Source organism: Aegilops tauschii, chromosome 5 (assembly GCF_002575655.3).
Source record: "Aegilops tauschii subsp. strangulata cultivar AL8/78 chromosome 5, Aet v6.0, whole genome shotgun sequence".
Taxonomy (NCBI): Eukaryota; Viridiplantae; Streptophyta; class Magnoliopsida; order Poales; family Poaceae; genus Aegilops; species Aegilops tauschii.
In genome coordinates, this window is record NC_053039.3 from 429855500 (window position 1) to 429881918 (window position 26419).

Genomic DNA, 26419 nt, shown 5'->3' on the forward strand with positions numbered 1-26419 from the left:
GTCGAATCGTGAAGGCCTACTAGAAGAGCTATCAATCGTCTCGGAGAAACCTGCTACCGGAAACGCTGCGCCTACCATGCAGGGCTATGCCCAACGCCCTAGCGCGCCACCGACGGGTACCACAAAATACATGTTGATGCCGCGGTTCGTCAGGGCAGGGGCGGCTCGAGTTCTGCGGTGTGCAGGGATGGTAACGGGAACTTCATTGGCAGCTCATCGTTGGTGGTCGTGGGGCAGGTCATAGGAGATATAATGAAGGGCTCAGTCGGCAGATATGGCGCCATCATCAACGAGATCAAACTGCAGTCAACATCTTTTAACTGTATTTTCAAATTTGAGAGTCGTAGAGTAAATTTAGAAGTTCATAGCTTAGCCAGGCATTCGCTTACTCTTGGTCCGGGACGCCACGTCTGGTTTGGCCAATCCCACAACCAAAAATGTATCCCACCCTCTGTGGTTTTTATGAATAAAGCTTGGTATTCCCGTAAAAAAACAGAAGAATTGCTGTTTCTCGAAAAAAAAACAGAAGAACTTTACAAATCGAACCGTGGAGGCCTTCCGTTCGCCCGTCTTCTCCCCCTCCGATTTCGCCATGGACAACGCCGCCCCGAACTCTTCCTCCTCCGCCGCCGCAACCGCCGCCGCCGTAGCGGCTGCGGCCGCTTCCGGTAACGGCGTACAAGGGGGCGACCGTCCCGAGGACCCGTCGAAGCAGAACCTGGCGCAGGTCACGGCATCGATCCAGAGGACCCTGGGCCTGCTCCACCAGCTCAACCTCAACGTCTCCTCCTTCAGCTCCGCGTCCCAACTCCCCCTCCTCCAGCGCCTGTGAGCTCCCTCGCCTCCCCGTACCCCCCGCAGCAAACCTCCCCCGCGACCACGTTTTCCTCCCGCGGCTTATTCTGCGTGCGCGGATCCCTTAGGGTTTGGTCTTGGTTGGCGATGCAGGAACGCGCTGGTGGCGGAGCTCGACACGATGCAGAAGCTCGCCGAGGGGTGCAACATCCAGGTGCCCATGGAGGTCGTCAAGTGAGATTGTTTAGTCCCGTCTCTTGCTCCGTTGCTCCATTGCTGTTATTGATCCTCTCGCCTGAACTGTGTGTTTCCGATTGGTGCTTGTGTTGTTAGTTTGATTGATGACGGGAAGAACCCCGATGAGTTCACCAGGGACGTGCTCAACAGCTGCATCGCCAAGAACCAGATCACCAAGGGCAAGACCGACGCTTTCAAGGTACAGATGGCTTAAACTGTTGTTCAAAATATGCCAAAGTTTCGCTATTAACCAAACATGCCCATAGATATATGCTAGATACAGTTTGTAGCATGGTACAGTACAATGGATCAAAACCAGTGAGAAAGTTTGCCGGTCTATTTTTAGGGGAACTTTTGATGAAATCTTCAATTGGTACTGCTGTTCGTGTAGAAAAGAATGATATAATATGACATTGGTTATTTGATGAAGGGGATACATTCTTTGTATGCCCTGTGAAAAGGAACCAACATGGAGCTTTCTTTATCGCATTCCATATATTCCATATAATGGCATCCGAACCACAAATCAAGCAAATACATGTTGTCTTTCATGATTTTGGGTTTTGGCCTTCATTTATGTGATTTATTTACACCGCAGCATCTTTCAAGAAAAATGAAATTAATCCCTCTCCATCCACTTAAATTGGTTATGGTATACAGATTGCAGCCCATCAGTTGGTAACGATACTCTTCATTATCAAAGCTTTCCCTGTTGTTACTCCCATTGACTGTCATCCCTAATTAAATTTAGGTGAAATGTGGTGCCAGTCTTTGTTTTACTGCCCATGTAGAATCCTGTCTCTGTATTATTTAGCTGGATAAGAATGGATAGATGGCAATTTTGTATCCAGCATCTCTGTATCTGTATAACATTTATTGAACCGTTGTCTGTAAGGCCTACTTTTGTTTAGGGTTCGTTAAGATCAATCAGTGTCACAAATAGCTGGGAATTCATTTTCGAAGCTTTTCCTGGTGTTATTCCCAGTTAACTCCCGGCCCTGATTTAATTTATGTGAAATATGGGGCCTGTGTTTGTTGTACTGCTCATGCAGATTCCTGTCTCTGTATTATCTAGCTGTATAAGAATGGATAGATGGCGATTTTGTATCCAGTATCTGTATAACATTTATTGAATGAACGTGTAGCTGCCGGCCCTAATCAAATTGATTGGAATGACATAATAATATCATGAATCTGTTTGTTTCAGAGTCTGAGGAAGCATCTTCTAGAGGAGCTTGAAGAAGCTTTTCCTGAAGACATCGAAGCATACAGGCAGATACGTGCTACTTCTGCCGCTGTAAGTATAAATATGCCTGCGTTTGTAAGATAGCCATGTCTTTATTAAAAATGTTGTTGAACACAAATCTGCCAACGGGACAGGAACAATGTGAATCATACTTGACTACATTAGTAAGGAGGTTGAACAATGTGGTTTCATGTTTCTGTTGTCACAATGCTCAGTTCATCGTCTTTCAGCCTTCTGGAAGTGTTAGCTTAAGTTGGTGAGACTAAAACCACGATATATATGTGTTTGGTTAGAATCTGCCACTTAAACACTGATTTTGGTTTTAAGAATTAATTTATCTGAGGACATCATTTGTTTTGTGTTAGTAATGCATTGTTTGTAAATCTTGACCAGCTATGGCTCTGTGCTACTATTTTTGACTTCAAGATTGGGCTGTCCATTGGACCTAAATGTTTATTTATCCTCTATCTGTATTTTACTGCATTAGTTTCTTAATAACTCACTTTTTGTCCAGGAATCAAAGCGGTTGGCTCAGTCGCAAAATGTTTTGCCTAATGGAGATTCCAATGTGAAAGCTGAGCACTGACATAAGGACCCAAGCCGCGAAGAGCAAGAAGCTCTGTAGCTCTCCTATGCTTACAGTGTGAGGAAGGCCCTGGGAACAAACAACTGATACTATGTGTTATTCATAGGAGGGAACAAACAACTGATACTATATATCCTTGTACGCACTGGCCTTTTCTAGGAGGGATCAATAGTACTCCCTCCGTAAAGAAATATAAGAGCATTTAGATCTAAACGCTCTTATATTTCTTTACGGAGGGAGTACATCTGTATATTATGTCACAATTATATATTTGACTTCCCATTTGTTGTAGTCAATGCTACTCAGCTAGATTTGCCGTGTTTTTGTCCATCTATGTAGCCATCATCAGCCAGAATTGGTAATTAGGGTACCTCTTTATGAATGGGTTATGGTGCTACTTGCAGTCGAGTAGTAAGTTAATCTGCTGATGAGCTCATCATCGTGTGTTGGTTTGCTAATAATCATTCCTCATCATGGGCCTACTGGCAAGTGCTGTGTAATCTATTCAAATACTAATCCTGTGGGCTGTTGCCCCTAGAATGACTCGAGAAGATTGGATAGGTTGCCTCTTGGAGATATTTGGCTTTGTTTCGAATGGTTTAACTGAAAATGGCCGTCATTATGATTAGTTATGTGGTGGTTGATTTCCTTTTGGAGGTCATCTAGGTGAATTGATTAGTGAGGGAACTTCCATCTGTGCATGCCGGTCGTCAGTACTAAGAACAGAGAGCACATTTGTTAACGACAATCTTTGATTTTTTAATTTTTTTAGATGAACGACAATCTTTGATGAGCCCTTGAGATGTGTACTTCACAGTGACAACCATGAAACGGACAATTTTAACAAAATTTCTGGACATCACATACCCTTTTTTTTAATGGGGAAAGGCGCCCAAGGCGCAAAATTCATCATTCAACTCATAGATAGTGTACAGCATGCAGTACAGAACCCTGTAGATTTAAGGTAGAAAGAAGAGAGATTACAGGGGAAGACATGTTCCTGTGAGCTGAACCGAAACAGCTAAAGACAGGTTCTAAAGATCTACTTACAACCTCATGAGCTACATTGTGAGCAGATATGAAACATCTACGACTGAAGATTGTCGCTGGACCTGTAGTAATCCTCAAGAGCTGTTCTGATCGTCCAAGGAGTGGTATCGGCCATCGGCCACAATATTCTAGCAGCCGCTGCCTTAGCAAGGGAAAGGTTGTCCGCAAGAAACGTTGGCCGGACAACAAGCAAGAGTTGTGCTTGGCTGCCAGGAGAAGGGCTTGTGCTTCTGCCTTGAGAGGTGGCCGGAGCAGAGCTTGAATCTGAATTTGAATGCTCCTTTGATCCTGCATAAAATTGAGGTAAACTCCAATGCCTGGGGCTGTGTTTCCATTCGACAAGCCTGGATCTTTTGAACATTTGGATGAGGCGTGAGAGTAAATTTTATCTCCTGCAATGAGAAGATCAGACCTTATTAGGGTGCAGTCTTGATGCGGCATCACATTGCTCTTTCCTGTGTTGTCAGACTGATTTTTATCATTAAAATTATCAGGAGAGATTTGCTCCGTGATGTTGAAGTCTGCCATGGCAGCGTGTCCGATTCGAAAAAATTAGCAGCATGCTCAGAGTAGTGTTATGGTTTGGCGCTCAGGCGCTGCCTCATGCTTTACTGATCTAAACACTTTTATATTTCTTTATGGAGGGAGTACTATAGACAGTGCATGTGTGTCGAACCATGGAAGAAATATCACCGCGTGTGAGAGCATCTACGCCGGGTGCCTCAGACCCGTCTTAAACGCCCGAGCGGGCGGACTGGTCATGAAAAATCTACCCATCCAAACGCCTCAAACCGACCTCAGACATTCGGGATGTCTGATGCCCCTCATATCCAGTCCAAATGTAGGATGGATATGGGGCGACCCAGGCACGCCCAGGTGCGTCCGCCACGTCGGTGCTGGCAAGCCCGACCCACCACCGAACGCACCGCTGTCCCACAAAAAAAACCCCAATCCGGCTCCTCGCTCGGAACCCTAGCTCACTCACTCTCCTCTCTCCCTCCATCCTCTCCTCTCCCCTTTCCGATTTCGATCCAATCCGGCGCAATGTCAAGCTCCGGCAGCCACTCCGGCTCCGTCCTCGACGTCGACGAGGAGCTAGCCCTCCGCATTGCCTTTGAGCGGTCCAAGGTGGACATCGGGGGCAGCTCAGGATCTGCAGTGTCGCCGCAGCTCCCGCCCGGCGCAGCGCGGTAGCCGGAGCTGGCCCCTCGGGGAGCTTCGTCAGGGCAGCGCAGTCCGCTCCATCCCCGCGCCGTTGCCTTCCCCAGTCGGTCACTGCTCTACGCGGGGTAGCGGTGGGTGCTAGTGCCCGCATCGCCGGCCCACACGCGTGCTCCGGAATTGGAGGCGCACGCCGCCAGCCGCATGAGGCAGCAGGACGCCGCTACCGCAGTATGCCAGCGGAGCCCGACAAGGATGAGCGGCTCCTCGCTTGGGTCTACCGTCGGTCGCTCACGACGGCGGAGACGGACGCTCGCCGCCTACGGTGGAAGAACGCGGAGGCGCTCCAGTTTGCCATAGAGCAGTCAGAGCGCGAGGCGAAGGAGATAGCGGCGGAGGCGGCTCGGCTCGCCAAGTTGAAGCGCAGCAGGACATGGTCGTCCGCCGGATGAAGGGGCTGGTCGTCCTCTCCGACTCTGACGACGGCGATGACCACAACTCCACCTCCAACGAGGACAAGATCTTCCACCAGCCACGGATGCCTACAACTACGCTGGCGAGAGAGAGTGAGCTAGGGTTTGGAGCGAGTCATCCGGATTGGGGTTTTTGTGGGACAGTTGTGAGGTCGATGGTGGGTCGGGCTTGTCAGACGGACGCGTCCGGCCCGCCCTATATTTGAGCTGGATATGAAGGGTACCGGTCAGTCCGGACGTTTGTCCACGGTTTAAGAGGTCCAGCTAGGTCATTTTCTTTTGACCGGTCGGTGGACGACCTGCCCGGTCGTTTGAGACGTGTATGAGAGATTCGGCTGTAGATGCTCTAAAATTTTACTTTTAAGGGATCGGTTAGAAGTGTCTGAGACACCAAAGTAACATATCCCTCTGAAAGAGCCTCGGCAAGCACCCCCACCGAATCCATCCATACTCAAGTCTGTGGAGCATTCTTGCCTGTGCCATCAGCAAACATAGTCCTGGATATCACGTACCACATGTAGACACGAGCATATGTCTTCACCGTGTCCTCATTAGCATCCTCAGGGCAAGTACTGAAGTTCGATGTAATCCACGTGAAAGGAGCACCGGCTGCGACTCTTTCCTTCTTCTTGTCTTCTGCTTCTGGTTCCCGAGGCTCCGGAGGAACCATACCGATAAGGGCATGCATTTGTGCGCGCCACCCATCAGAATCGGTGTTCATACATAAAGGATTCCCATCGATAGGAAGACCGGTGATCATAGCAATATCCTGGAGCGTCACGGTCATCTCCCCGGTCCGAAGATGGAAAGTGTGTGTCTCCGGCCTCCAATGATCAATAAGCGCGGTGAGTGCTGCAGCATTGTTGGGTGGCGTCGACCGGCTGACCAACTGAATGAAAGGGAGAAGTCCTGCCTCCCTTACATACGGTGTGTACCGCTCATCATAGCGCATCCATCCAAGGGTGACCCCGTGAGACCGAAGCTTCAGAGGTGCAAGCTCCTACAAACAAACAAATCATAACATTACATATGTGGCATTTGTGTTTGAAAAAAATACGAAATTCATAACACCGACCACTTTCAGTATTACCCGCTGCTTCACCGACATAGCGTACGACCGGTGTTGTTTGTCCAATGATCATCGAGAAGCCAAACCATCCTAACAATTTCAACAAAGCATTCTTGTCAACACGATTATCTTTTCAATTCAAAAAAACTAAAGTAGGCCTATTAGATGCAACCATATCAATCTATGTATCCAACCATATCAAATCAAACAAAACTAATAAACTAGGGTTCCACAAATAACTAGGCCTACTTCATACAAATAACTTTTTCATAAACTAGGCCTACTTCATACAAATAACTTCATACAAATAACTTTTCCATAAACTAAACTAGGGTTCCACAAATCAAACATACAAGGGTTGTAATACATGCAAAGTTCTAATACATGCAAGATTCTAATCTAATCAAATCAAACAAGGATTCCCCAAATCTTCAAAATATCATATTTTCTATGGATAGAAAGAAGGGGATCGGAGGAGAGTACCTTCTAGGATGGATTGGTGAAGAAATGCACGGACCAAATCGTCGGATCTGAAGGATTTGGGAGAGGGGATTGAGAGGGGGAGTGGAGAGGGCCGCCGCCCTGTTCTGTTCTGTAACTGACAATGGGGTGGGTGGGGGAGGAGAGGGCTGGCGCGGCTGGATCTAAGTCACAGTGCAGCGCCCGACGGCTAGGGGCTGCACTTTACATGTGTGGCGCCTAGCTCGAAGGCGCTGCACTGCTGGGTGCGGGCCTAGGGGCTGCCACGGTGGACAGGAGTGCAACGCCGCCGCGCTAGGCGCTGCACAGTAGGGTGTGGCGCCGGCGTGGCGGGCGCTACACAAAAAGGTCAGGGGAGTGAAATAGTTTCGCACCCAGTTCATTCTGTGAAATGATTTCGTTCCAAGGTCAAAATTGTCAAATTTGCCCAAATCTGCAGTAGTACAAGGTTAAACACCCACACGGGATAAGCAGGCCACGTGTGGCATCTGCTGATGAACCCAAATCTTTCCCCTCCCACACCGCGCCGTACAAGTGGCTCCATCCGTCACCAGGCGAGCAATTTTATACCAGCAGCCGCCGATTAGATATATATGTTGGCGTTGCCCTTTCCACTCACCGATGGGCCTCTCCTCCCTCCGCTCCCCTCCGGTCTTGACAGCAACCCGATGGTTTACAATATCTCCGGCGCCATGACCCCGATCCCGATGAGCTGTCGCGCTTGAGTGGAACCCGTATCGGCCGGATGGGAGCATCGCTAACCACCCCGGCGATTACGCGACAGGTGCCCGTGTACGTCCTTCCTCCTGGTGCCATGTACTACTACACAAAGATATTGTTTCTTCTGATGATTTCATTGGGTTTTGGACTTTTGGTCATGGCTGGCGTACGTACGTCGTCAGATCAGCATGCACGGCATGGCATATTCTTCTTAATTTCGGTTCTGACCTAGCTTAGCTAGTGCATGCATGCAGCGGAGGGGAAGCCAGGCCAAAACTTTGACGCAAGCAAGGACCTTTGACAGATTATTGCAAGAATTTTGGCATCGAACCGGCAGTTTAGTAGGGCAAGAATCCATTAGGTCTTAAAATTTGTGGCATGGAGCCAAATAACCCTGAATTTTAGTGTTTTAGGATTCTCTGAATTTTTCAAATCGTCACTACGTACTGTCGCACTGTGGCATGTCATTGTGCAGCAACAGTCTTTCTTTTGTCCGGAGAGGCCCACGCAACAGTCCGAGGACGAAAGAAAGAATACGTCGCCAGAAAAGAAAAGCAACCCAACTTGACGCGTCAGCTAAGTGTTCCAGCATTCTCAAATAAATAAATAAACGTGAGTGTCCAAGCAAACAGCGAGTACGTACAAATTAGTTACTGCCAGTAACTTTTGATGTCAGTGATCACGTTGAAGTGATATATTAGCAGTATAAACAAGTGCATGCCTTTTTTATTTGGAGGAACCAACACAGTTCATAGATGCTTGCTGTCGACTAAAAATGGAATTGTTACCACGTAACGTTGCTCTCAAAGATGGGAAATTTACTGACTAAATTAACCTCAGTAACTTCTACCTCGGACAAGCGAAGGGGCTGTGTCATTTTCCTGCATCTTCTATCGACTTTTTTTTGCTAACGTCATCTTCATTATGTACGGAGCTGCTGGTACGAATTATTTTCCTCCTCACAAAAATGTCAAGAGGCAAATAGAGAAACATGACAGATTTTTGTAACTATACTACGTATCTCCCAATTCTTTGCAGTGTTTTTTTTTGTCAAAACCCAAATAGTACAGTATTACACTTTTCATCAGCCGCATCTGTCTCTCATGACTCCTAGGTGATCTAGGGTTTTTATGTTGCCACCTCCTTAGCCGTTGTTAGATTACCGGCTTCTTCCTCTTCCCTCGCTCTGCAGGTTCATTCGGTGAGAGTGTGCAAGGTGGGCCCGATCTACCCGTGGGAGCGGCCAATTCTGCGCCGAGACATGGGCGTCCACCTGACTGCCGTGGCGGTATTCTCTGGTGGGAAGACATCTCACCAATCTGCTAGTGTCGTTTGGCCATGGCACGGGGTTCCGACAAAGGCGTCTATCGAAAGATCCTTTATCAAGATACTGATTGGAACACTGCTTCATATCCAGCGTGAAAACTCTTGTCTCGATCTTTATCCGTCGGGCTCAGCATCGACGAACTTGCGTCGTTACCTTGTTGAAGGCGTTGTCTACTTGTTGTTGTGCTGATCTTAATTGGTTGGTATCTGCAATTAGGATGAAAATGCTTGTTCTTGCCTTCTCTGGTTGGACATGGCAACGATGGTGCGAGGACCTTAATCCTTTCTTGAAGGTGTTGCTGCGGAAGAAGTCGACTTAGTTGCTGGTGTCAATTTCATATCTTGTAATGATTTGGTCGCGTTTGTCTTTGTTCTACACTCTGCATAATAATTAATAGAAATGGTTGTGTGCCTGTAATGATGTAGAGGCCGGGGTTCTAACCACCTTTTCAATGAAAAATCTACTCGTGGGAGATAAGTTAATATGTCTTGGGGCATTATGTAGGTCATCGTTTATCCGCTGCTTCGGTTCTTCCAGCGGTGATGACGGTTGTGTTCAATAATGGTTCCTACGGCTTCTTCTTGGCCCTGGCGATGTGTGCATCGTTGGATCCAATGAGGAGATTGGGGGGGGGGGGGATCTTCCCTGTCGCTTTATCCCTTTAGGCATCGGCGATGCCAGTGCTCAATAAGGTCTCATCCGGCTCCATTTCTGGTTTCAGCGGTGCGTGCACCATCAGTTATAGCGACGAGATAGGGTGGACAGTTTATCTTTTCATCCGTGGAAGCAGGGAGCTGCTCGTCTCTTCAGAAGCCAGCTACAACAACATCCCCGATTTCGGTTCTTCGTTGGCTAGGGCGGGCGTTTAGGTATGATTGACCCAGTATCACCTTCTTCTCCATGCCATGATCCTTCAGGATCGATGTCCCGACATTTGCCGTCAAAGCCAGTGAGTTCTTGTCTACCTGCGGAACACTACTGTTTTGTTCTGGTGCCATTGTGGAATTATAGCGCTAGCAACATCGGAGCCTGATTAGCATGTGCGGGAGGGGAAGATAGAGGACTCCCTTAGGACTGAATTGTAATTTCTTTTTTGGGGGTTTTCTTAATGCTGGTATTTGATTAATGTACAGTTTCGGCTCCTTTCGGAAAGAAAAAAGAAAGGAAAACATTATTGTGCTGATGCTCCTTGGGAAAGCCTGGCAAATCAAACGTTTTTTTATGGTAACTTATGTTGTCGCGAGAATGACAAATTCCTTTAGCGAGCACATCAATACTGGCAAAAAACCGAATTCCATGAATTTTTCATGCTTGCTAAAGAAATTTGTCATCCTCACAACAACATTATTTGCCATAAAAGATGTTCGCTTTGCCATGCTCTCCCAGCGAACGTTCGCTGGTCATCAAAATCCAAAAAAAAGGCATGACTAGCTGGGATAAAACCAGGCTACACTACGCCACAGATCGACCTCCCTTTTGATACTCTATATTTTCAGGCTGACCTAGACGGCGCGTCTCTTGCCATGCATTTGCTTGAAATTAACAATGGCCGGATGCACGTTCTGTGATCTGTGCCACCCTGGCCTGGCCTGTACTATCCCGTACCGCAGTGCTGTACGAGTCACTAGCTAGTGATGAGTGTGTTGTTCGATTCCCCTTCTCTTCTCGTGAAAGAATCTTGATCTAGCAGCCTGGACCTCTCTAGCTTTCCCCACATGCTTCTTCTCAATCTAGCTAGCTATTCCAGTCAGCCATGATCTCGCAATCACTGTGTTGCGTTCCAAGGAACCAATTGATCACAGCAAGAGAAGAGAGAAAGCTTATTAAGTGGCCACATGATGAACAGCCATGCATGTTTGCCTAGCTAGTTGCACCTGCATCTGAAGATCGATCTCTATAAGTTTGGTTTTGTGACTAGTTTCGACGGATTACACGGTGTGGCAGGTAATTAACAAGAGCAAGTAATTAAAGAAGAGGAAGAGGGTGAAGAAAAATGGCGTGCTGACTGCTGATTGAGAAGGAAGAGACTCCCTGGACTGGACTGGACAGACCTGGGTTTCGAGCTATGTACACACTGACACCGTACCACTACCACCATCGGTTGCATATGATCGATCGATCGCGTCGTCTTCTCCACGGGTTCGATCGGCAGTAGTGCTCTGTATGTGTTGCGAGCACTGATCTTGTTGCATGGCCGATCACGTCGGCGATTCCTTGTATGGTGCTTGACCGACCACTACTCGCTCGGGGACTCGAACTCCCACCATTGGGAGCTGCTGCAGGTCTGCTCCGCCGCGGACGACGGCCAGCTCGAGTGGAACGGGAACGACGACGGCGACTGCTGCTGGTACTCGGCCGGCCCAGACGCCGTGAAGCCGCCGTCGTGCGCGGTTGGCAGCTGCAGCGAGGGCCGGAGGAAGAGGCCCGCGTCGTCGTCGTCCTCGCCGAAGAGCGAGAGCTTGCCGCTGCCGCCGCAGCCCTCGGACGCCGAGTAGAGCTTGCTGGCCCCGCCGGCGTCCACGAACTCGTCCTTCATGCTCATGCCGGCCACGGCAAAGCGCACGTCGTCCCTGGCGGCAGCGCCGGCATTATCTCCGCACTTGGCCCCGCCCGGCTCCCGCAGCATCTCCGCTAGCTTCTCCAGCTGCACGGACAGAACCCGTGGACCGCGCATTAGCCGCAGGCACCAGCACACGGCGCACGCCGCCACCGGCCGGAGAGCACGGCGAAACTAACACATGGTGCGTAGTAGAGTAGAGACATAGTGGTAGATACCTGGTTGAGGAGCGCTTGCTTGTCCTTCTTGAGCTGGTCGTAGCTGGAGAGCAGCGCGTCGTAGTCGTCGCGGAGCGCGGCGTACTGGCGCTCGAGCTGCTTGGACTTCCAGCGCGCGCGCTTGTTCTGGAACCAGATGGCGACCTGGCGCGGCTGCAGGCCGAGCTCCCGGGCCAGCTGCAGCTTCTGGCGGGGCTCCAGCTTGGTCTGTGTGGCGAACATGGACTCGAGCGACTTGATCTGCTCCTCGCTGAAGCGCTTCTTCCTGTCGATCATCGCCCCGCCCTTCTTCCCCGCCGCCGGCTCCATCATCCAGTCCCCGTCCTCCTCCCCCTGCTCCATCGCTCCCTCCCTCCCAGCCTCCCTCCCTACCTAGCTAGGTCTCGCCGGTGGCCACCTGAGCGCGCGGTGCTGTCATGCACCTGATCTGGAGGAGCAAGGAGAAGAGGAGGAGCTAATGGAGGATGGATCGCGGGTGTGCGAGCTTGCTGTGATCGATCGATTCTGCTTACTAGCGATGGAGTAGTTTAATCGGAGGATGGGGCGATGGGCGCGGTGATGGCAACGGGGCGGCCAATGGAGCGCGGTGGCGTGCATGCGTAGCCGGGTCTCTCGTCTCCTCGCCTCTCCTCTCTCTATAGCTGTAGCTGTAGGTGCAGCTAGGCGATGGATGGAGCCCGGGCGGGGCGCGCGGCCCCGCACGCCCCGGCCGGCGTCGCTGTCGCTGGGCCGGGAGGGGGAGAGACTTGGGAGCGCACCTAGCCGGCTTAGGCTTAGGCTTAGGCTTGGGCTGAGCTGCTTCTCCTGACATGATCCCTCCCTGGCGTGTGTTAGTAAGCTGGCGGCCACGTACGCTGCACGGCGCGTACGTGCCACGTCGAGCTAGCAGAGCGCGCACGGTTGGTGCTCTGGAGTGGCGTCGCGTTTTTTTGAGTTGCGTGCGCGGGGTGTGTTGGCTGGTTGGTTGGGACTCGGGGAATCGCGCGGTGGCGGGACGTGTCGGATCGGCGGTGGCGTCGCGTCGCCGTGACAGGCCACGCACCTGACCCCGTACGCTGCCGCAGGGCCTCGGAGGCAGTGGACAGTGGTACGGCGACGGCTGGGACTGGGCGTGGTACGACGCACGACGGAGTCACCGTGCGCCGCACCGGGCCGTGGTGATCTCGGCGTCCCGCCCGCTGCTGCCGGTACTGCCTGTGCGGCTCGTGTCCCGTACGTGTGGGGACTGGAGAACGCGCGCGCGGTATCGACACCGGAGCACGCGAGCGCGCCGTGCCTCGGGTACTGCCGCTTCTATTTACATCAAATCTTTGCCTTGACGCTTGCAGTGATCATCTGTGCTCTCCTCTTTTTTTTTCCCATTTTTCTTTTTTTGCGAATCGTGATCATCGGTACTCTTTCAGACTAGATTGCGTTATTCCTCCCCATCAACTTCATCAACCGCGGCACGGCACTAAGAGCATCTCGAACGCAATGCCGCAAAACGGACACTCTATCTGTCCGTGGTCACAAACAGTGGCGGAGCTACACTATCAATGGTGGGCGGGCCAGTACAAAGAAATCCATTTTTTTCTTTCACAGCTCAGTCTACTCTGAATCCTCCACTGCATTTGCTATTGGCTGGGCGGGCCGTGGCCTATTTTTGATACACGTAGCTCCGCCAGTGGTCACAGATACGAGAGCCTGTCATCCAACATCATGCCTGGAACATCCGTCCAGGCCCAGCCCTATCCATACACTGTGTAAACGTTGATCAATAGCAATTTGATGAGGTGCATACATACGCAATCTTCATGACAGAAAAAGTCAGGTGTTCAAAAGTTTTTACATGCGCCCGATCACAAAAGTGCAAGTCTGGTGGTCCGTGCAAATTTTGTCCTCCTAGACCAGTTGTTTGTGACTCCTCCCTCATCACTCTGCCGCCGACTCCTCTGCAGCTTCCGGCTCCTCCTTCTCTGTCGCCAAGCGCTTCAACATCTTTGCATGGGCCGCCTGCATGATCTTTGTTGCATCTTGATCCAACTCGTCCATCTTCATAGTCAACATTTTGGTTTCCTCCGAAGCGGCCGCGAGCTCAACCTCCTTTCTTCGAGCTTGGTCTTCTTCTTTTTGAGCCTCTTTACTTCAAGGTTGATCTTCTTCTCCGTCCTGCCAAGATGCCAAACCTCTTCGCCTTCTGTTTCTCGTTGATGCCATGGCGCTGGGCACATGCCTCCTCCTTCTAGTCCATGATGCCCTGAACTTCTTTGTCATCTTGGTCGTCGCCCCTTCTCTTCTCTCCTCCTCCACCCACTTCTACCTCCGGACCCACCCCCCTTTGATCTTCTTGGACGTCTCTCCTTTTGTTGGGTCGGTTGCATCACCACCTTCGTTTTCATGTTCGATGACAGCTTTCTTGACATTATTGACATTGGATAAAAAAATCAATTTTTTTACATTGGATAGGAGCCATTTGGGTTGCATATTCAACTTCTACCAACAATGCATGAGGATGAAGTTCTTCTTGTCCAACTTCAAGTACGTGACCGCACGGGAGGTATAGCAAAAGACGACATGGTCAACACATATAGCATATCCGCCCAAATGACGTACACATATAGGGCTCCGGCACCAACCGTTGGATCCTCCTCCTCCGGCTCCAGCAACGCTATATATGAACGGATCCATGCGGCGCCAGAAGGCGAAAAGGGCGGGAACGGGGATGGAGGGCGACGGCGATCGGCTGGAACGGGTGGGAATGCGTGGGCTTTGGCATGAAAACAGTGCAGGCATCGCCAAATGTGCGGGCTTCGGGTGGGATTTTGGGTGGGTTGGAGTTGTCGGAGTCCTACGAGAGGGAGGTCCGGACTCCTGCAAACCTCCCCAAACTTCGCATCCGGTTTGCAGGAGTTCGGGCACGCGGACACGTCTACAGACATATGCGACACCGCGTTGATGACCAAAAAAGATATGTACACGTCAATCCGAATGTTTGCAGGCGGTTTTACGGCGTTGGAGATACCCTAAGTGTACATATGCAACGCGCATCACGCGCCCTTGTACGTGGTGTACTACACGGCAGCACGTTTGGTTCACGTACTGAACGGGGGAACATATGGAGCGGATAAACGCGACGAAAAGGGTGGATTATCCTAACACTTTCCACGGTTTTCAGTTTTCTAAAAGGGACTCCCACGGTCGCGCACATGCAATCCAGGTGTCCCGCTTTCCTGGCGCCGCTGGCGAGTTGTGTTTGGGTGGCGCGTGTGATCGCACAGCAGCAAAGTTTGACAGATGCTTTCAAGGTCCACTCACTGACTGACCCCTCCTCTCCATGTAAACTAAACTACTAGTAGTACTCTACTCCAACCATCCGGTGCGTGCCGATTGTTCCCTGCTCGTTTTGATTCCTTTCCGGTTACTGTCTTGTCACTTATCCGTCCCGCACACGTACTCCTCCCTCGGAATCGGGTTTCCGTGTCTTGCCAAGTTACTTCGGAGTATGCTTATCATCGTTGACTGGTGGATAAGTTCTTGCCCTTCTTTCACACTCGACCGTTGCGTGGAATATATCAAACCAACACGTTGTTTTGGACTTGGATGCCATCCCCTCTTACATGTCAATTGGCTTCAACGTGAAGATCTGTAATCTGTTCTCTGTAGCAGGCAGGAGCAAACACCAGGCAGAGGTGAAAACGAAACTGGAACGGGTGGCGTCTCGGGATAGGCAGGAACCGGATTCAAACCCTTTTTCTTTTTCTTCTCATGACTGGACCGAATCCTGAAAAGCTTGAGAGAAAAAACACGAGGACTGTACGCGTAGCATGCATCGACGTCGCGGGGCCAGCCAGCAGTACAGTACAGATTAGGTACGTGTAGATGCGCGGTACACTGACGGACCCATCATCCTCTTCTGGCAATGGCATGGCACGGGAAGGAACGAGCGGCGAGGAGCCGGCCAGCAGCGCGGCGTACCACGGCCCGCCACCGAGTGCGGCCGGAATCCGCCGCACAGGGCCCCGGCAGGGACTGTGGCTCCAACACTGTCTGGATTTGGCGGCCTCCCGCCTTTAATCCTCTTCAGGTCTATCCGCCACCTTTCTCCTCCCCATTGGCCATCGCCATCCATCCACCCGCCGTTGGCCTTGGCCGGCGGGGCACTGGCACGCCGCGCCATGCCGCCGCTACAGTGCCTGCTGCTTATCTTACAAGTATAATATCTCTGCCTGTGTATCTGCTTCGGTGCTCCTACTGTGGTATACATGCATACGGTGCACCCGAGGGATCTGTAAACAGTGTGTATGCAGTTGCGTGAGAGGTCACGCCACCGCCTTCGGCGCCGCTCGCGCCTGCCGTGGTGCCCACCACCGGACACCGTGCGTGGTAGTAACGCCAGTGTCGTCGTTTTGCCAAGATCCTTATTAACTAACACTCGTCTGATCCTAGCGTGTACTCGTCGGCTTGGACTGGTTACCATGTCCTCTGATGAACTCTGGATGGACCTGCATTCAGTCGGGCTCCTCGATCGTGAGAGCTACAGGTAACAGCAGCAGCGACACTGTTACTCGTCCTCATCGATCCTACCAGGCAGGCAGGGCTCGGGAGCGGGGGTGGTTTATCCGACCAGGACAAGCCCGGGAATGAAGCATCAACAGCCACCCAGCAGCACACGGGCTCACATCACCCAGCCGGGCGTACAGTTCGGGGTCGACCAGGACAGCTGATGATTCTCGACTGACTCGTATAAGCCATACATCCATTGGTGGGATCAAGATCAGCGGAGCACTCAAGAGGCCCCAAGGGCTGCCTCCACATGTCAGTACGGGACGGATGCAGTGCAGCCTGGAGCAGGCGCTCCGAGTCCGAGTGATTGAAGATGATACCTTTGATAGGATCTGTTGATCCAGTGGGCACGGGGATTCCGGTAATGGTGATAGGTATTACCTTTTCCTTGTGGTTCGAGGAGCCACCGGTGCCGGCCATGGTGACGGTGGCCGGTGATGGCAGAGAGTAGTAGGTGAAGTGGTGGCGGCGCTTCCCATCAGCACCGCACTAACCCTAAATCGGTAGGGGATTAGGTGGGGTGTACGGCGTTGCGACGAACCTCGTAGTGCGAGCCGCCGGCCCCATCTCTTTATATAGTGCAGGTGACAGGGGCCCCTCAACCATAGTGGGTTGAGCGTCCCCGATCAGGGCGCGGATCTAAGGGCCCGGTGGGTCGTTGGGCCCACACGGTGGAGATCATCCTAACATTCTCCCTCTTGATCTCGACTTTTACTTTTGACCTTATACTTTTACTTTACTCGTTTCATAACAGATCAATACATAGAACATGTTTCATCGTCACAGCTCAATTGCCGATAGAATCAGACAGCCACAACGTACCTCTCTGTTTTGAAACAAATTCTGTAACCTTGGGCCCTTTTATTGTCCAGAAATGTTAGACTATACCATAAAACCCATGTCGACTGTGTGTTCTCCGAACACACTGGGCGGTAAGCCTTTAATAAGCAGATCTGCAAACACTTGTCTGTTGCTTTTATGCTTCAAGCATTTCTACATAATTCCGGACTTTCTCCTTTACAACGCATAACTCTGTGTCAATGTGTTTGGCATCAACACTTGACTCGTTGTTATAGGAGCGAAAAAACTTAAAATGGTCATCGCTGTTGTCAACCATTATCAACTTCGGGTACAGGTCTCCTTAACCATTTTGCCTGCCCCTCAGCCTCATATCAAGCTATAAAATATCTTTGCATCACATTGATGATAATTGTTTCTTTCTTTTGAGCTTTTCCACACAAAAACCTCCAAGTATGAAAGTTAGCGACAATTGTGGATTTCGCTATACATTTCACAAGTCCTGTCTTTGTACTCACAATCTTTTGAGAGCACTTATTTCTTTCAGCATGAGGCTGATATCTTTGACTCCATTCCAGTGATTTATATATGGACTGGACATTGCCAAAACAACCCGGATACGTGAACTGTGTCAGGGTAATGTATTGAGCTTCCAACAACTGAAGCATATGGTACCATATCCGTTTTCAATCTTTTCTCATCAACTCTTGGAACACCATAGTTTCCAGTTCCATTACCCTTGACTATAAAAACAAGCGTAGGTTTTCTCGCATGCATACTTTAGAGACCTTTCTTAGCATGTCCATTCGACATCCCTAATACACCCTTTTATTCTTTTCTTCATGAATCTCGATACTTATAACGAGAGACACTCTACCGAGAACATTCTTTTGAACTTTGAGGACAAGAACTTCTTTTCTCCTCCTGCAGTAGGTTGACATCACCACTAGCAAGTAGGATGTCATCCACATGCACAGGATTAGAAAATGAATTTCCCTTTCTATAACTTTGCACGAATACAATTGTCCTCTCATTTTCTTTAACCCAAAATAACATATGATTCTTTTAACTTTAAATGCCACTGTCTAGAGACTTGCTCTAGTCCATAAAAGACTTCTTGAAGCAGTATCCCTTGTGTTCTTTACTTTCATCTGATGTAACTCAGATCATGCACAAAACTTTCAATTTAAGTCGTGCTTTACACCTTTACATATTTCCTTTGGAGTCACATTGACCTTGTAGACCCTTTACAGCCTACAGTTTTGGCTCCATTGGAAATTACTTATGAGTCTCAAAACTCGATTGAGCGCTTTAAATGAGGTGGGATCAACCTCCATTTGAATTTCACTAACATAGACTTTATAGTAATCAGAAGTATCTGATTCTCTCATTCCTTAAGACCATCTGTGTCTCAGGTACTAGCACTTCTTTCATATGGGGCTGTTGTTGCTCTGTCATTGCCAAGAGGCAAATTAATTCTATACTCTTTGGTATTTTCATACCATGCTCCCCCAGATTTACTCCATCTTCACTAAAATGGGGTATCTTTAAACTTTATTATTTGGGTTTATTCTGTTAAAACTTTCTTCTTTATGGCACTTTTAAGCACCGTCTTAGTATTCCTTAGTCTACTATTGAAACTATAAAAGATCCAGGAATACAACTATTTCTGTTCTTTAGGGGTATTATTATGACCGTCGTACTCCCCCAGACGATCGCATTCTTCATTAATGGATCACTTTAGATGCATAATATGCATCACATTATCTAAAGTATAGGGGAGTTTCATCATTCTTAATTTGTCTAATATTTCTTTCTCCCCCTCGAAATGTGGCAAGAAATTTTCTGCCACAATTTCGAAAACCATTCATGACTTTTGTGAATTGAGGAAACTTCAATTATATATTTCATTCATCTGATTACTTCATGCGAAATGAAGTTATCTGTTAACTGGTAAGTACTTTTTCCTCATTTCATTTCAGAAACTCAGCAGAGTTCTTTATTATTAGTACTTTTGCAAGTCACACTTGCATATCAATCTTATCTTTAGGTTCGTCTCTCACTTTTATTCTCTTTGGATTTATTGAATGCTTAATGACCGTTACACATAAGGTGTACGGTCGATACTAGGAAAGCATAATAGCTACTACATACTTTTCTCCCAGAGTGGGACACATTAAACGCACATGAGTCATCATATCTTTGTCCTGTCATACATGATAAGTTCTTTGCCAAAATTTCTCCTGCCATATAGGATTTTTGACATAATACTATGTCAACTTTACCCAGTGACGCAGGTATTTTCCCAGACTTTTCCCGCCATGCGGGTTTTATCATAATCATCTGTTTTCGCTATGCGGGTAATTCCCTGTAAGGGACATAAACGCCAGAATTGGCTCTTTTGACTGCATATTCAATCATCAAATTCAGAAATAGATCCGAATGCTCTTTGACACACATGCTTGATCCGACGTTGGTCAAATATTAAACACGCATGTTGCTTGTTTTATCTCAAATCATGTTGACTGAAATCTTCTTCATAGAGAGTACATGAAAGACATTCGTCAACCAAGTCTCTCAATGATCTACCTCTTTTCTTTCTTGGATTAATATCCAATAATTCTTTTCTTTTGAAGCCATTCTTTAGAGATTACATACTCCCTCACGTTATGACCTTTCTTGGTCATCTTTCGGATCACAAGTACCCATCCATTCGCTTTCACGAATGGAAGCATGGAAAACTTTTAGTCTGAGAAAAAACTTAGCCAATAATCAACAATAATGAGCATAAAAATAACCCCATGTTGGTCTGGTTAAAAAATATGCACATTAAACTTTTAAAACCTTCTTCTATATTCGAAATCACCGTTGGGCAGAATTAGAATAAAACATCATCCTTCTACATTAATTCCATATCACCGTTGGGCGGAAATGGAAGTAGTGCATATAACTCTTAAACAATGTGATGATAGTATTTCTATTAAACAACTTTGATAAGAAATCATCATCATCATCAACTTTATTGCAACGGGAACAAGAAATATACATTTCTCTAGCTCAAGAGCTTTTCTTGATCTTTATCTGTTCTCTGAAAATTGATCACTTTGATACAAAATTTATCAGAGATTTAAGCTTTGAACATAGGACTCATAGAACTATAATACTGTTATCATCAACGTTGGTCAGAAAATAACAATACCATATTTTCACTTTAAAACAAATATCTTTCTTTTATCATATCGAAAACTATCTGCATCTTATTTCACCCTCAGGGGAAAACATTGCTAAGAACAGTTCTTCCAATTAAATTTTCCCGTTGGTTCCAATTTAATTGGAGTATACAACTTTTTCTTTGCAGCGAAAACTTTCAATATTCTATGCAGAAACAATTCTGCACTCTTTTACTCTCTAAGCAATTTTAACCGGTTGGTTCAAAAAAGCATTAAAGAAGCAACAATTTAATCTTTTACTTTAGTTCTATTCACTTTTAAAGGAGCACTTTTATTTTTATTTGCTGCGGAAAACATGAATTAAAAATTCATGAACTTTTACTTTTCATAAGCATCGTTGTCACTTTTCTATTTTTCTGTACATTTTTTTATTTTGGATAAAACTGTATAAACAAAAAAAAGGACAGAGAAAACATATAAAACCAGCAGCTCAGCCACGGCCTCGGCACAGCGCGCGTTGCGGCGGCCTCGACCCAGCGCGCGGCTGTGGCCTGGCCTCCCGGTCGGCCCAGCGGCCCGCCAGCGACAGCAGCCCAGCGCGCGCAAGCCAGCCTTCCTCTCTTTCAGCCCAAAAGGCCCGTGGCTAGGCGCCGAGCTAGGTTTTGTTCCTTTGCCGTCGGATCAGATCTGACGGTCACCCGCGCGTCTAGGGTGAACAAAACCACCCCCACACCGCAGCTCGTGGAGACCCTTGACCATTTCGACTCCTTCGCCCCCGTTCGTCTCTCGCTCCGCACGGCGTTCTTGCCGGCCGTTCAGTCACCGTGTCGTGCTTGTCGCCGGCGACGGCGACGAAGCCGCTGCCTGCGCGAGCTGCTTTTCCCTTTCCCTTCCCTTTTTCCTTTCCTTTCTTCCATCCACCAACCTCCTTCTACGAGAGAGAGAGATCAGAGAGGTGCGGCGGAGCCTTTCCCCGCTCCTCTGTGTGTCCGCACCCGGCGATGAAACACCGCGGCGGCGGAGCACCAGGCGGATTTCCGATGCAGCAGCGGCCCCCTTGTCCCCCTTGCCGGCGCGTGCGTGCACCCGTAGGTGGGCGCACCGCCGTCAAGCGGTTCAGCGGTGGCGCTCTTTGCCGGCGACCGCATGGACGTCCGGTGCACTTTGCCCCTCTCGGGGTGGTTCTTCGTCCGACGCCTCGGCTTGCCGATGCGCGTCGTGATCGAGAGGAACGGCGCGGCCTTGCGGCGGCGCATGTTCTCTTTGCCCTTCTAGGGTTCTTTTGGGGGAAGGGAAACTTTCTTTCTCTGTTTTTTCTTTGTACCGAATACAATCTAAGCCTAGCATGCTCTGATACCATTGATAGGATCTGTTGATCCAGTGGGCATGGGGATTCCGGTAGTGGTGATAGGTATTACCTTTTCCTTGTGGCTCAAGGAGCCGGTGCCGGCCATGGTGACGGTGGCCGGTGATGGCAGAGAGTAGTGGGCGAAGTGGTGGCGGCGCTTTCCATCAGCACTGCACTAACCCTAAATCGATGGGGATTAGGTGGGGTGTACGGCGTTGCGACGAACCTCATAGTGCGAGCCGCCGGCCCCACCTCTTTATATAGTGCAGGTGACAGGGGCCCGTCAACCATAGTGGGTTGAGCGCCCCCGATCAGGGCGCGGATCTAAGGGCCCGGTGGGTCGTTAGGCTCACACGGTGAAGATCATCCTAACAACCTTCACCTTGGATCACAGTACTCCCGTATTGGAAGAGCCAGCGTCACTCGGCCGTGTAACTATCAGTCTGTCTGTCCGAACATCCTGCACAGGCTGCTTCCCGTTGCCCTGGGAAATGACAGTAAGCTTGGGGAGAAACGGAGAATCTGGTCGTCCGCACCAAGTCTGTGAGGTCGCTCACTTGTCATGGTCATAGACACTGCTCACTGAAGTATGATCCATCACCTGACGGCAACTTGAGCGGACCAAAGCAGGGGCATGGAGATGGAGCCAAAGGGAAACAAAAGATGCACCACATCCAGCAAGATGAAATAACTACTTGCACAAAAGTATGGTTTAGTACTAAGGTTCTTCTCTTCCAGCGTTTAGTATAAAGGTGGACTACTGCCCCAAGGTAGAACATAAGCAAAAATAATAATACCAACTGCCCTCGCTGTCGATCTACATTTGTCAAACGAGCATTGGGCTTATTCTGTGGTTCATTTTACCCAGTGACAAAAAGTATACCTCAGACAATTTAAACCACAAATTCAGCTATGGTTCAGGTCACCTAGTGACAAAGACAACAAGGTCTATATCCCAAACAGAATTTATATCGCACATTTAACTTCAGAAAATTGTAAAGCATATCACACAGTAACTTGACCGTGTTATCATTGGAGACAAGAAAACGATGTTATCATTGACAGTCGGAATTGATATTGATATGGACATATGTAATTAAGTCTGTTTGTAACCTACTCGTGTATCTATACCAGTTCTGCATTATGCTTGCGAATATGTCCTTGCGTAGATAAGATTTTCCAATACTTGTTGCGTGAAGACAGCCGTAGTGTGTTCGTGCTTGGGAAACACTAGTTTACATAAGAAACCAGAATTTTAAAACAAAGTGAGAAAAGGACACCATTTAAAGATGTTTTGGCTACCGATTATTCAAAGAGCACCCACCATGTCAGCAGAAAATTAGTGGCACAAAACACATAACATTATGTATTTAACCAGAAATATGCAACTGAGACATGCAATTTAGAAAATTTTGGATGGTCAAAGCAATGACATGAATGGCAAGTTGCCAACAACATTATATCTTCAAGCCATGACATAAAAACTGGACTGAGTCAGCAGGCCCTACCTCTAAGTACATGCAATTAAATAGTTTTGCAGATATTACTGTTTTCAAATAGTCAAGATGGTGATACAAATGACAATAAGAATGCATCTTCAGCATCACAACAAGAAAATCAGAGTAAACAGTCAACATCTTGCAAATAGCAGCAAGGATAATGAGTTAGAACACAATAATGTCCAGAGAAAATTCCGCAAATTTTTGTGTTACAAAATCCAGCCATTATAAAGTCAATACACGACAAATTTTAGGTCATTAGTAAGCTATAAGGAGTGCATGAAGAATATAAAGCTGTGAATTATAGTCCCAAACTCTACTCCAATGGCATCCAGTCATGAACAACGATCAATGCAAAGAAATGTTAGACAACCATGGCATAGTATGATACATTGACAATAATAAGAACAAAACTTACTTCTGAAGATTCAGTTAAAGTAAGCTTGGAGTGCGGGGTGGTTTACCCGACCAGGAGAAGCCCAGGAATGAAGCATGAACAGCCACCCACAGCACTGGCTCACATCAAACAGCCGGACGTATGGGTTCGACGAGGACAGCTGATGATTCTCGACTCATAAATGCCATCAATTGGTGGGATAAAGATCAACGGAACTCTCAGAGACCCGAAGGGCTGCCTCCAGATGACCGTACAGGACAGATGTATCCTGGAGCAGGCACACCGGGTGACTGACGATGATACCTTCACCTCGGATTACAGTACACCCGTATTGAAGAGCCTAGGGTCAGCCGTGTTACTATCAGTCTGTCTGTCCAAGCATAGCATAGGTTTCTTCCCGTTGCTCTGAGAAATGGCGCTACAGACAGTAAGCTTGGGGAGAAACCGAAAATCTGGTCGTTGGCACGAAATCTGCGTGATCGCTCACTTGTCATGGTCAGGCACTGCTCACCGATCCACGATACATCACCTGACGGCAACTTGAGCGGACCAAAGCAGGGGCATGGAGAGTGGCCAAACAAAAGATGCACCACATCCAGCGAGAGGAGGTAACTTATACAAAAGCATGCAAGAGAGATGCAAGTTGTGGTGCTTCTACTCCATACGATAAGTAGCAGGCTTAATGAATACAACTGCAGGAGAAGTACCTATGCAAATCATCAGCATACATCCAAGCAATTCCAGCCGTGTTCACAAGATCTACTGTTGGTGACGATTTGTTGTCATCATCCTCAATATGCCGAACTGACTGCTCGCCAGTACACCATCATGGATGGCTTGGACTATTTTCCAACGGAAAACAGAAGCAAAATAAATAATACCAAGTGGCCTTGCTGTCAATCTACATGTGTCAAGCTAGCATTGGGCTGATCTATGGTTCATTTGACCCGGTGGCTAAAGGTACATTTCAGACAATTTAAACCATAAAATTCAGCTATGGTTTAGGTGACCTAGTGGCAAAGCTAACAAAGCATGTCCCATACAGAATTTACATCGCAAATTTAACTTTGGAAAAAAAAGATGTCATTGACATTCTGAATTGACATTGAAAAGGACATATGTAATTAACTCTCTACTTAACCTACTTGTATATCTATACCAGTTCTGCATTATGCTTGTGGATATGTCCTTATGTAGATAAGATTTTCCAATACTTGTTGCGTAAAGGCAACCGTAATGTGCATGCTTGGGAAACACTAGTTTACATAAGAATCAGAATTTTAAAACAAGGTGAGAAAAGGACATCGTTGTAGGCAACATTAAGATGTGTTTTGGCTACAGATTAGTCAAAGATCACCCAACATGCTAGCAGAAAACCAGTGGCACAAAACACATAACATTATGTATACTTTGCTCATGTTGTAGCAATAACAACATCGGCATAACTAACAGAAATACGCAACTGTGACATGCAATTTTAAAACTCTGCCATGCCAGAGTGATTCAAGTCATGTGGGTGATTCAAAGCAATGACAAGTTGCCAACAACATTGTATCTTCAAGCCATGACATAAAAACTTGGACAGAATCACCAGCCCCTACCTTCTAGTACGCAACTGAAACATGCAATTTTAAAACTCTGCCATGCCAGAGTGATTCAAGTCATGTGGATGATCAAAGCAATGACATGAATGGCAAGTTGCCAACATCACTGTATCTCCAAGCCATAACACCGAAACTGGAATGAATCACCCAGGCCATACCTTCTAAGTAGTGGGTACGCAATAAAATGGTGTTGAGCGATTTTTGCCAGCCTAAACATTTAATTGGGCATTTTTCATGTACAAATTGATCAAAGCCCAGCATCATTACAAGAACCAGTACTCAGAAATGGGTACTCTTCCACAATCGAACAAAAAAAAATCATAGCTAAGCCCCGCTAATTGCATACTAGTATTGTTAACAACTGTATAAATCCGTGACTATAAAATTTCATTTGCAATGATTTATTATCACCATCATCCAGATAACACGATGACACAGAAACATGATCCATTTCATCCAGAGCGACTGCGCTGTCCAAAATGGTTGCAACATGGCAATTCGATCCCATAGTACATATCCAACACAGCCTAATTTGGGAAACAACTAAGTAAAACGCATGCCTGCCCAGGCGCAGCCATGGAAGTGGAGCTAAAGGAAACCAGCTGAGAGCAGCAGTAATTGATAGGGGGTAAAGTAAAACCCTAGGTGGCCTGACGAACCGAGGGGGGTGCTCGCTGAGCTCAGATGAGCTTGAAGGGGAGGGGCCACGGGGTGGAGCGGGGCACCTCGACGCGGTCCTTGATGCGCTCGATCTTCTTCTCCCGCTTCGGCCGCGAGTTGCCGTAGGAGCCCTTGAACCGCTTCCCGCGCTTGGTCTTCTTGTCCCCGCGCCCGCACGTCACGGCCTCCCCCTCCGCCAGGAGCGCCGGGGGGCGCGCCGGCGCCAGGCGCCGCACGAACGCCGCCGCCGCCATCCGCAGCGCCATGATTCCGCCGCCGATCTCGATGCCTACCGCAGCGTAGCGCCGCCGCCGCCGCCTTTGGATTAACCGTCCGCGAGAGGAGAAAGGAAGAGAGGAGGTGAGGACTGGCAAAGTGTGAGGAAGGGTTCCAACTTCCAAGGCCCACGAGAGACAGAGAGAGTTAACCAAAGCCCAGCTGTTTCTTCTAGGCCCAATGAAACTGAAAAGAAGCCCACAGGA

General features: G+C 48.3%; 3 protein-coding genes across 3 annotated transcripts; 1 reads left to right on the forward strand and 2 right to left on the reverse strand.

Annotated features, from left to right (window-relative positions):
• Positions 1–501: 501 nt before the first annotated feature.
• On the forward strand, positions 502–3175 carry LOC109733637 (mediator of RNA polymerase II transcription subunit 10b). The gene is made up of 5 exons (XM_020292860.4): positions 502–828; positions 949–1029; positions 1129–1231; positions 2240–2329; positions 2793–3175. The coding sequence occupies exons 1-5, from the start codon at positions 593–595 to the stop codon at positions 2862–2864; spliced, it is 582 nt and encodes a 193-aa protein (XP_020148449.1). The 5' UTR covers positions 502–592; the 3' UTR covers positions 2865–3175.
• A 7844-nt stretch (positions 3176–11019) lies between these two features.
• Positions 11020–12562, reverse strand: LOC109733636 (homeobox-leucine zipper protein HOX6). The gene is made up of 2 exons (XM_020292859.4): positions 11920–12562; positions 11020–11788 (listed from the first exon to the last, which is right to left on the reverse strand). Exons 1-2 carry the CDS (start codon positions 12259–12261, stop codon positions 11381–11383), a joined length of 750 nt encoding a protein of 249 aa, XP_020148448.1. The 5' UTR covers positions 12262–12562; the 3' UTR covers positions 11020–11380.
• A 13145-nt stretch (positions 12563–25707) lies between these two features.
• On the reverse strand, positions 25708–26321 carry LOC109733635 (small ribosomal subunit protein bTHXm). The gene has a single exon (XM_020292858.4). The coding sequence runs from the start codon at positions 26201–26203 to the stop codon at positions 25958–25960; it is 246 nt and encodes an 81-aa protein (XP_020148447.1). The 5' UTR covers positions 26204–26321; the 3' UTR covers positions 25708–25957.
• Between the last annotated feature and the right edge of the window lie 98 nt (positions 26322–26419).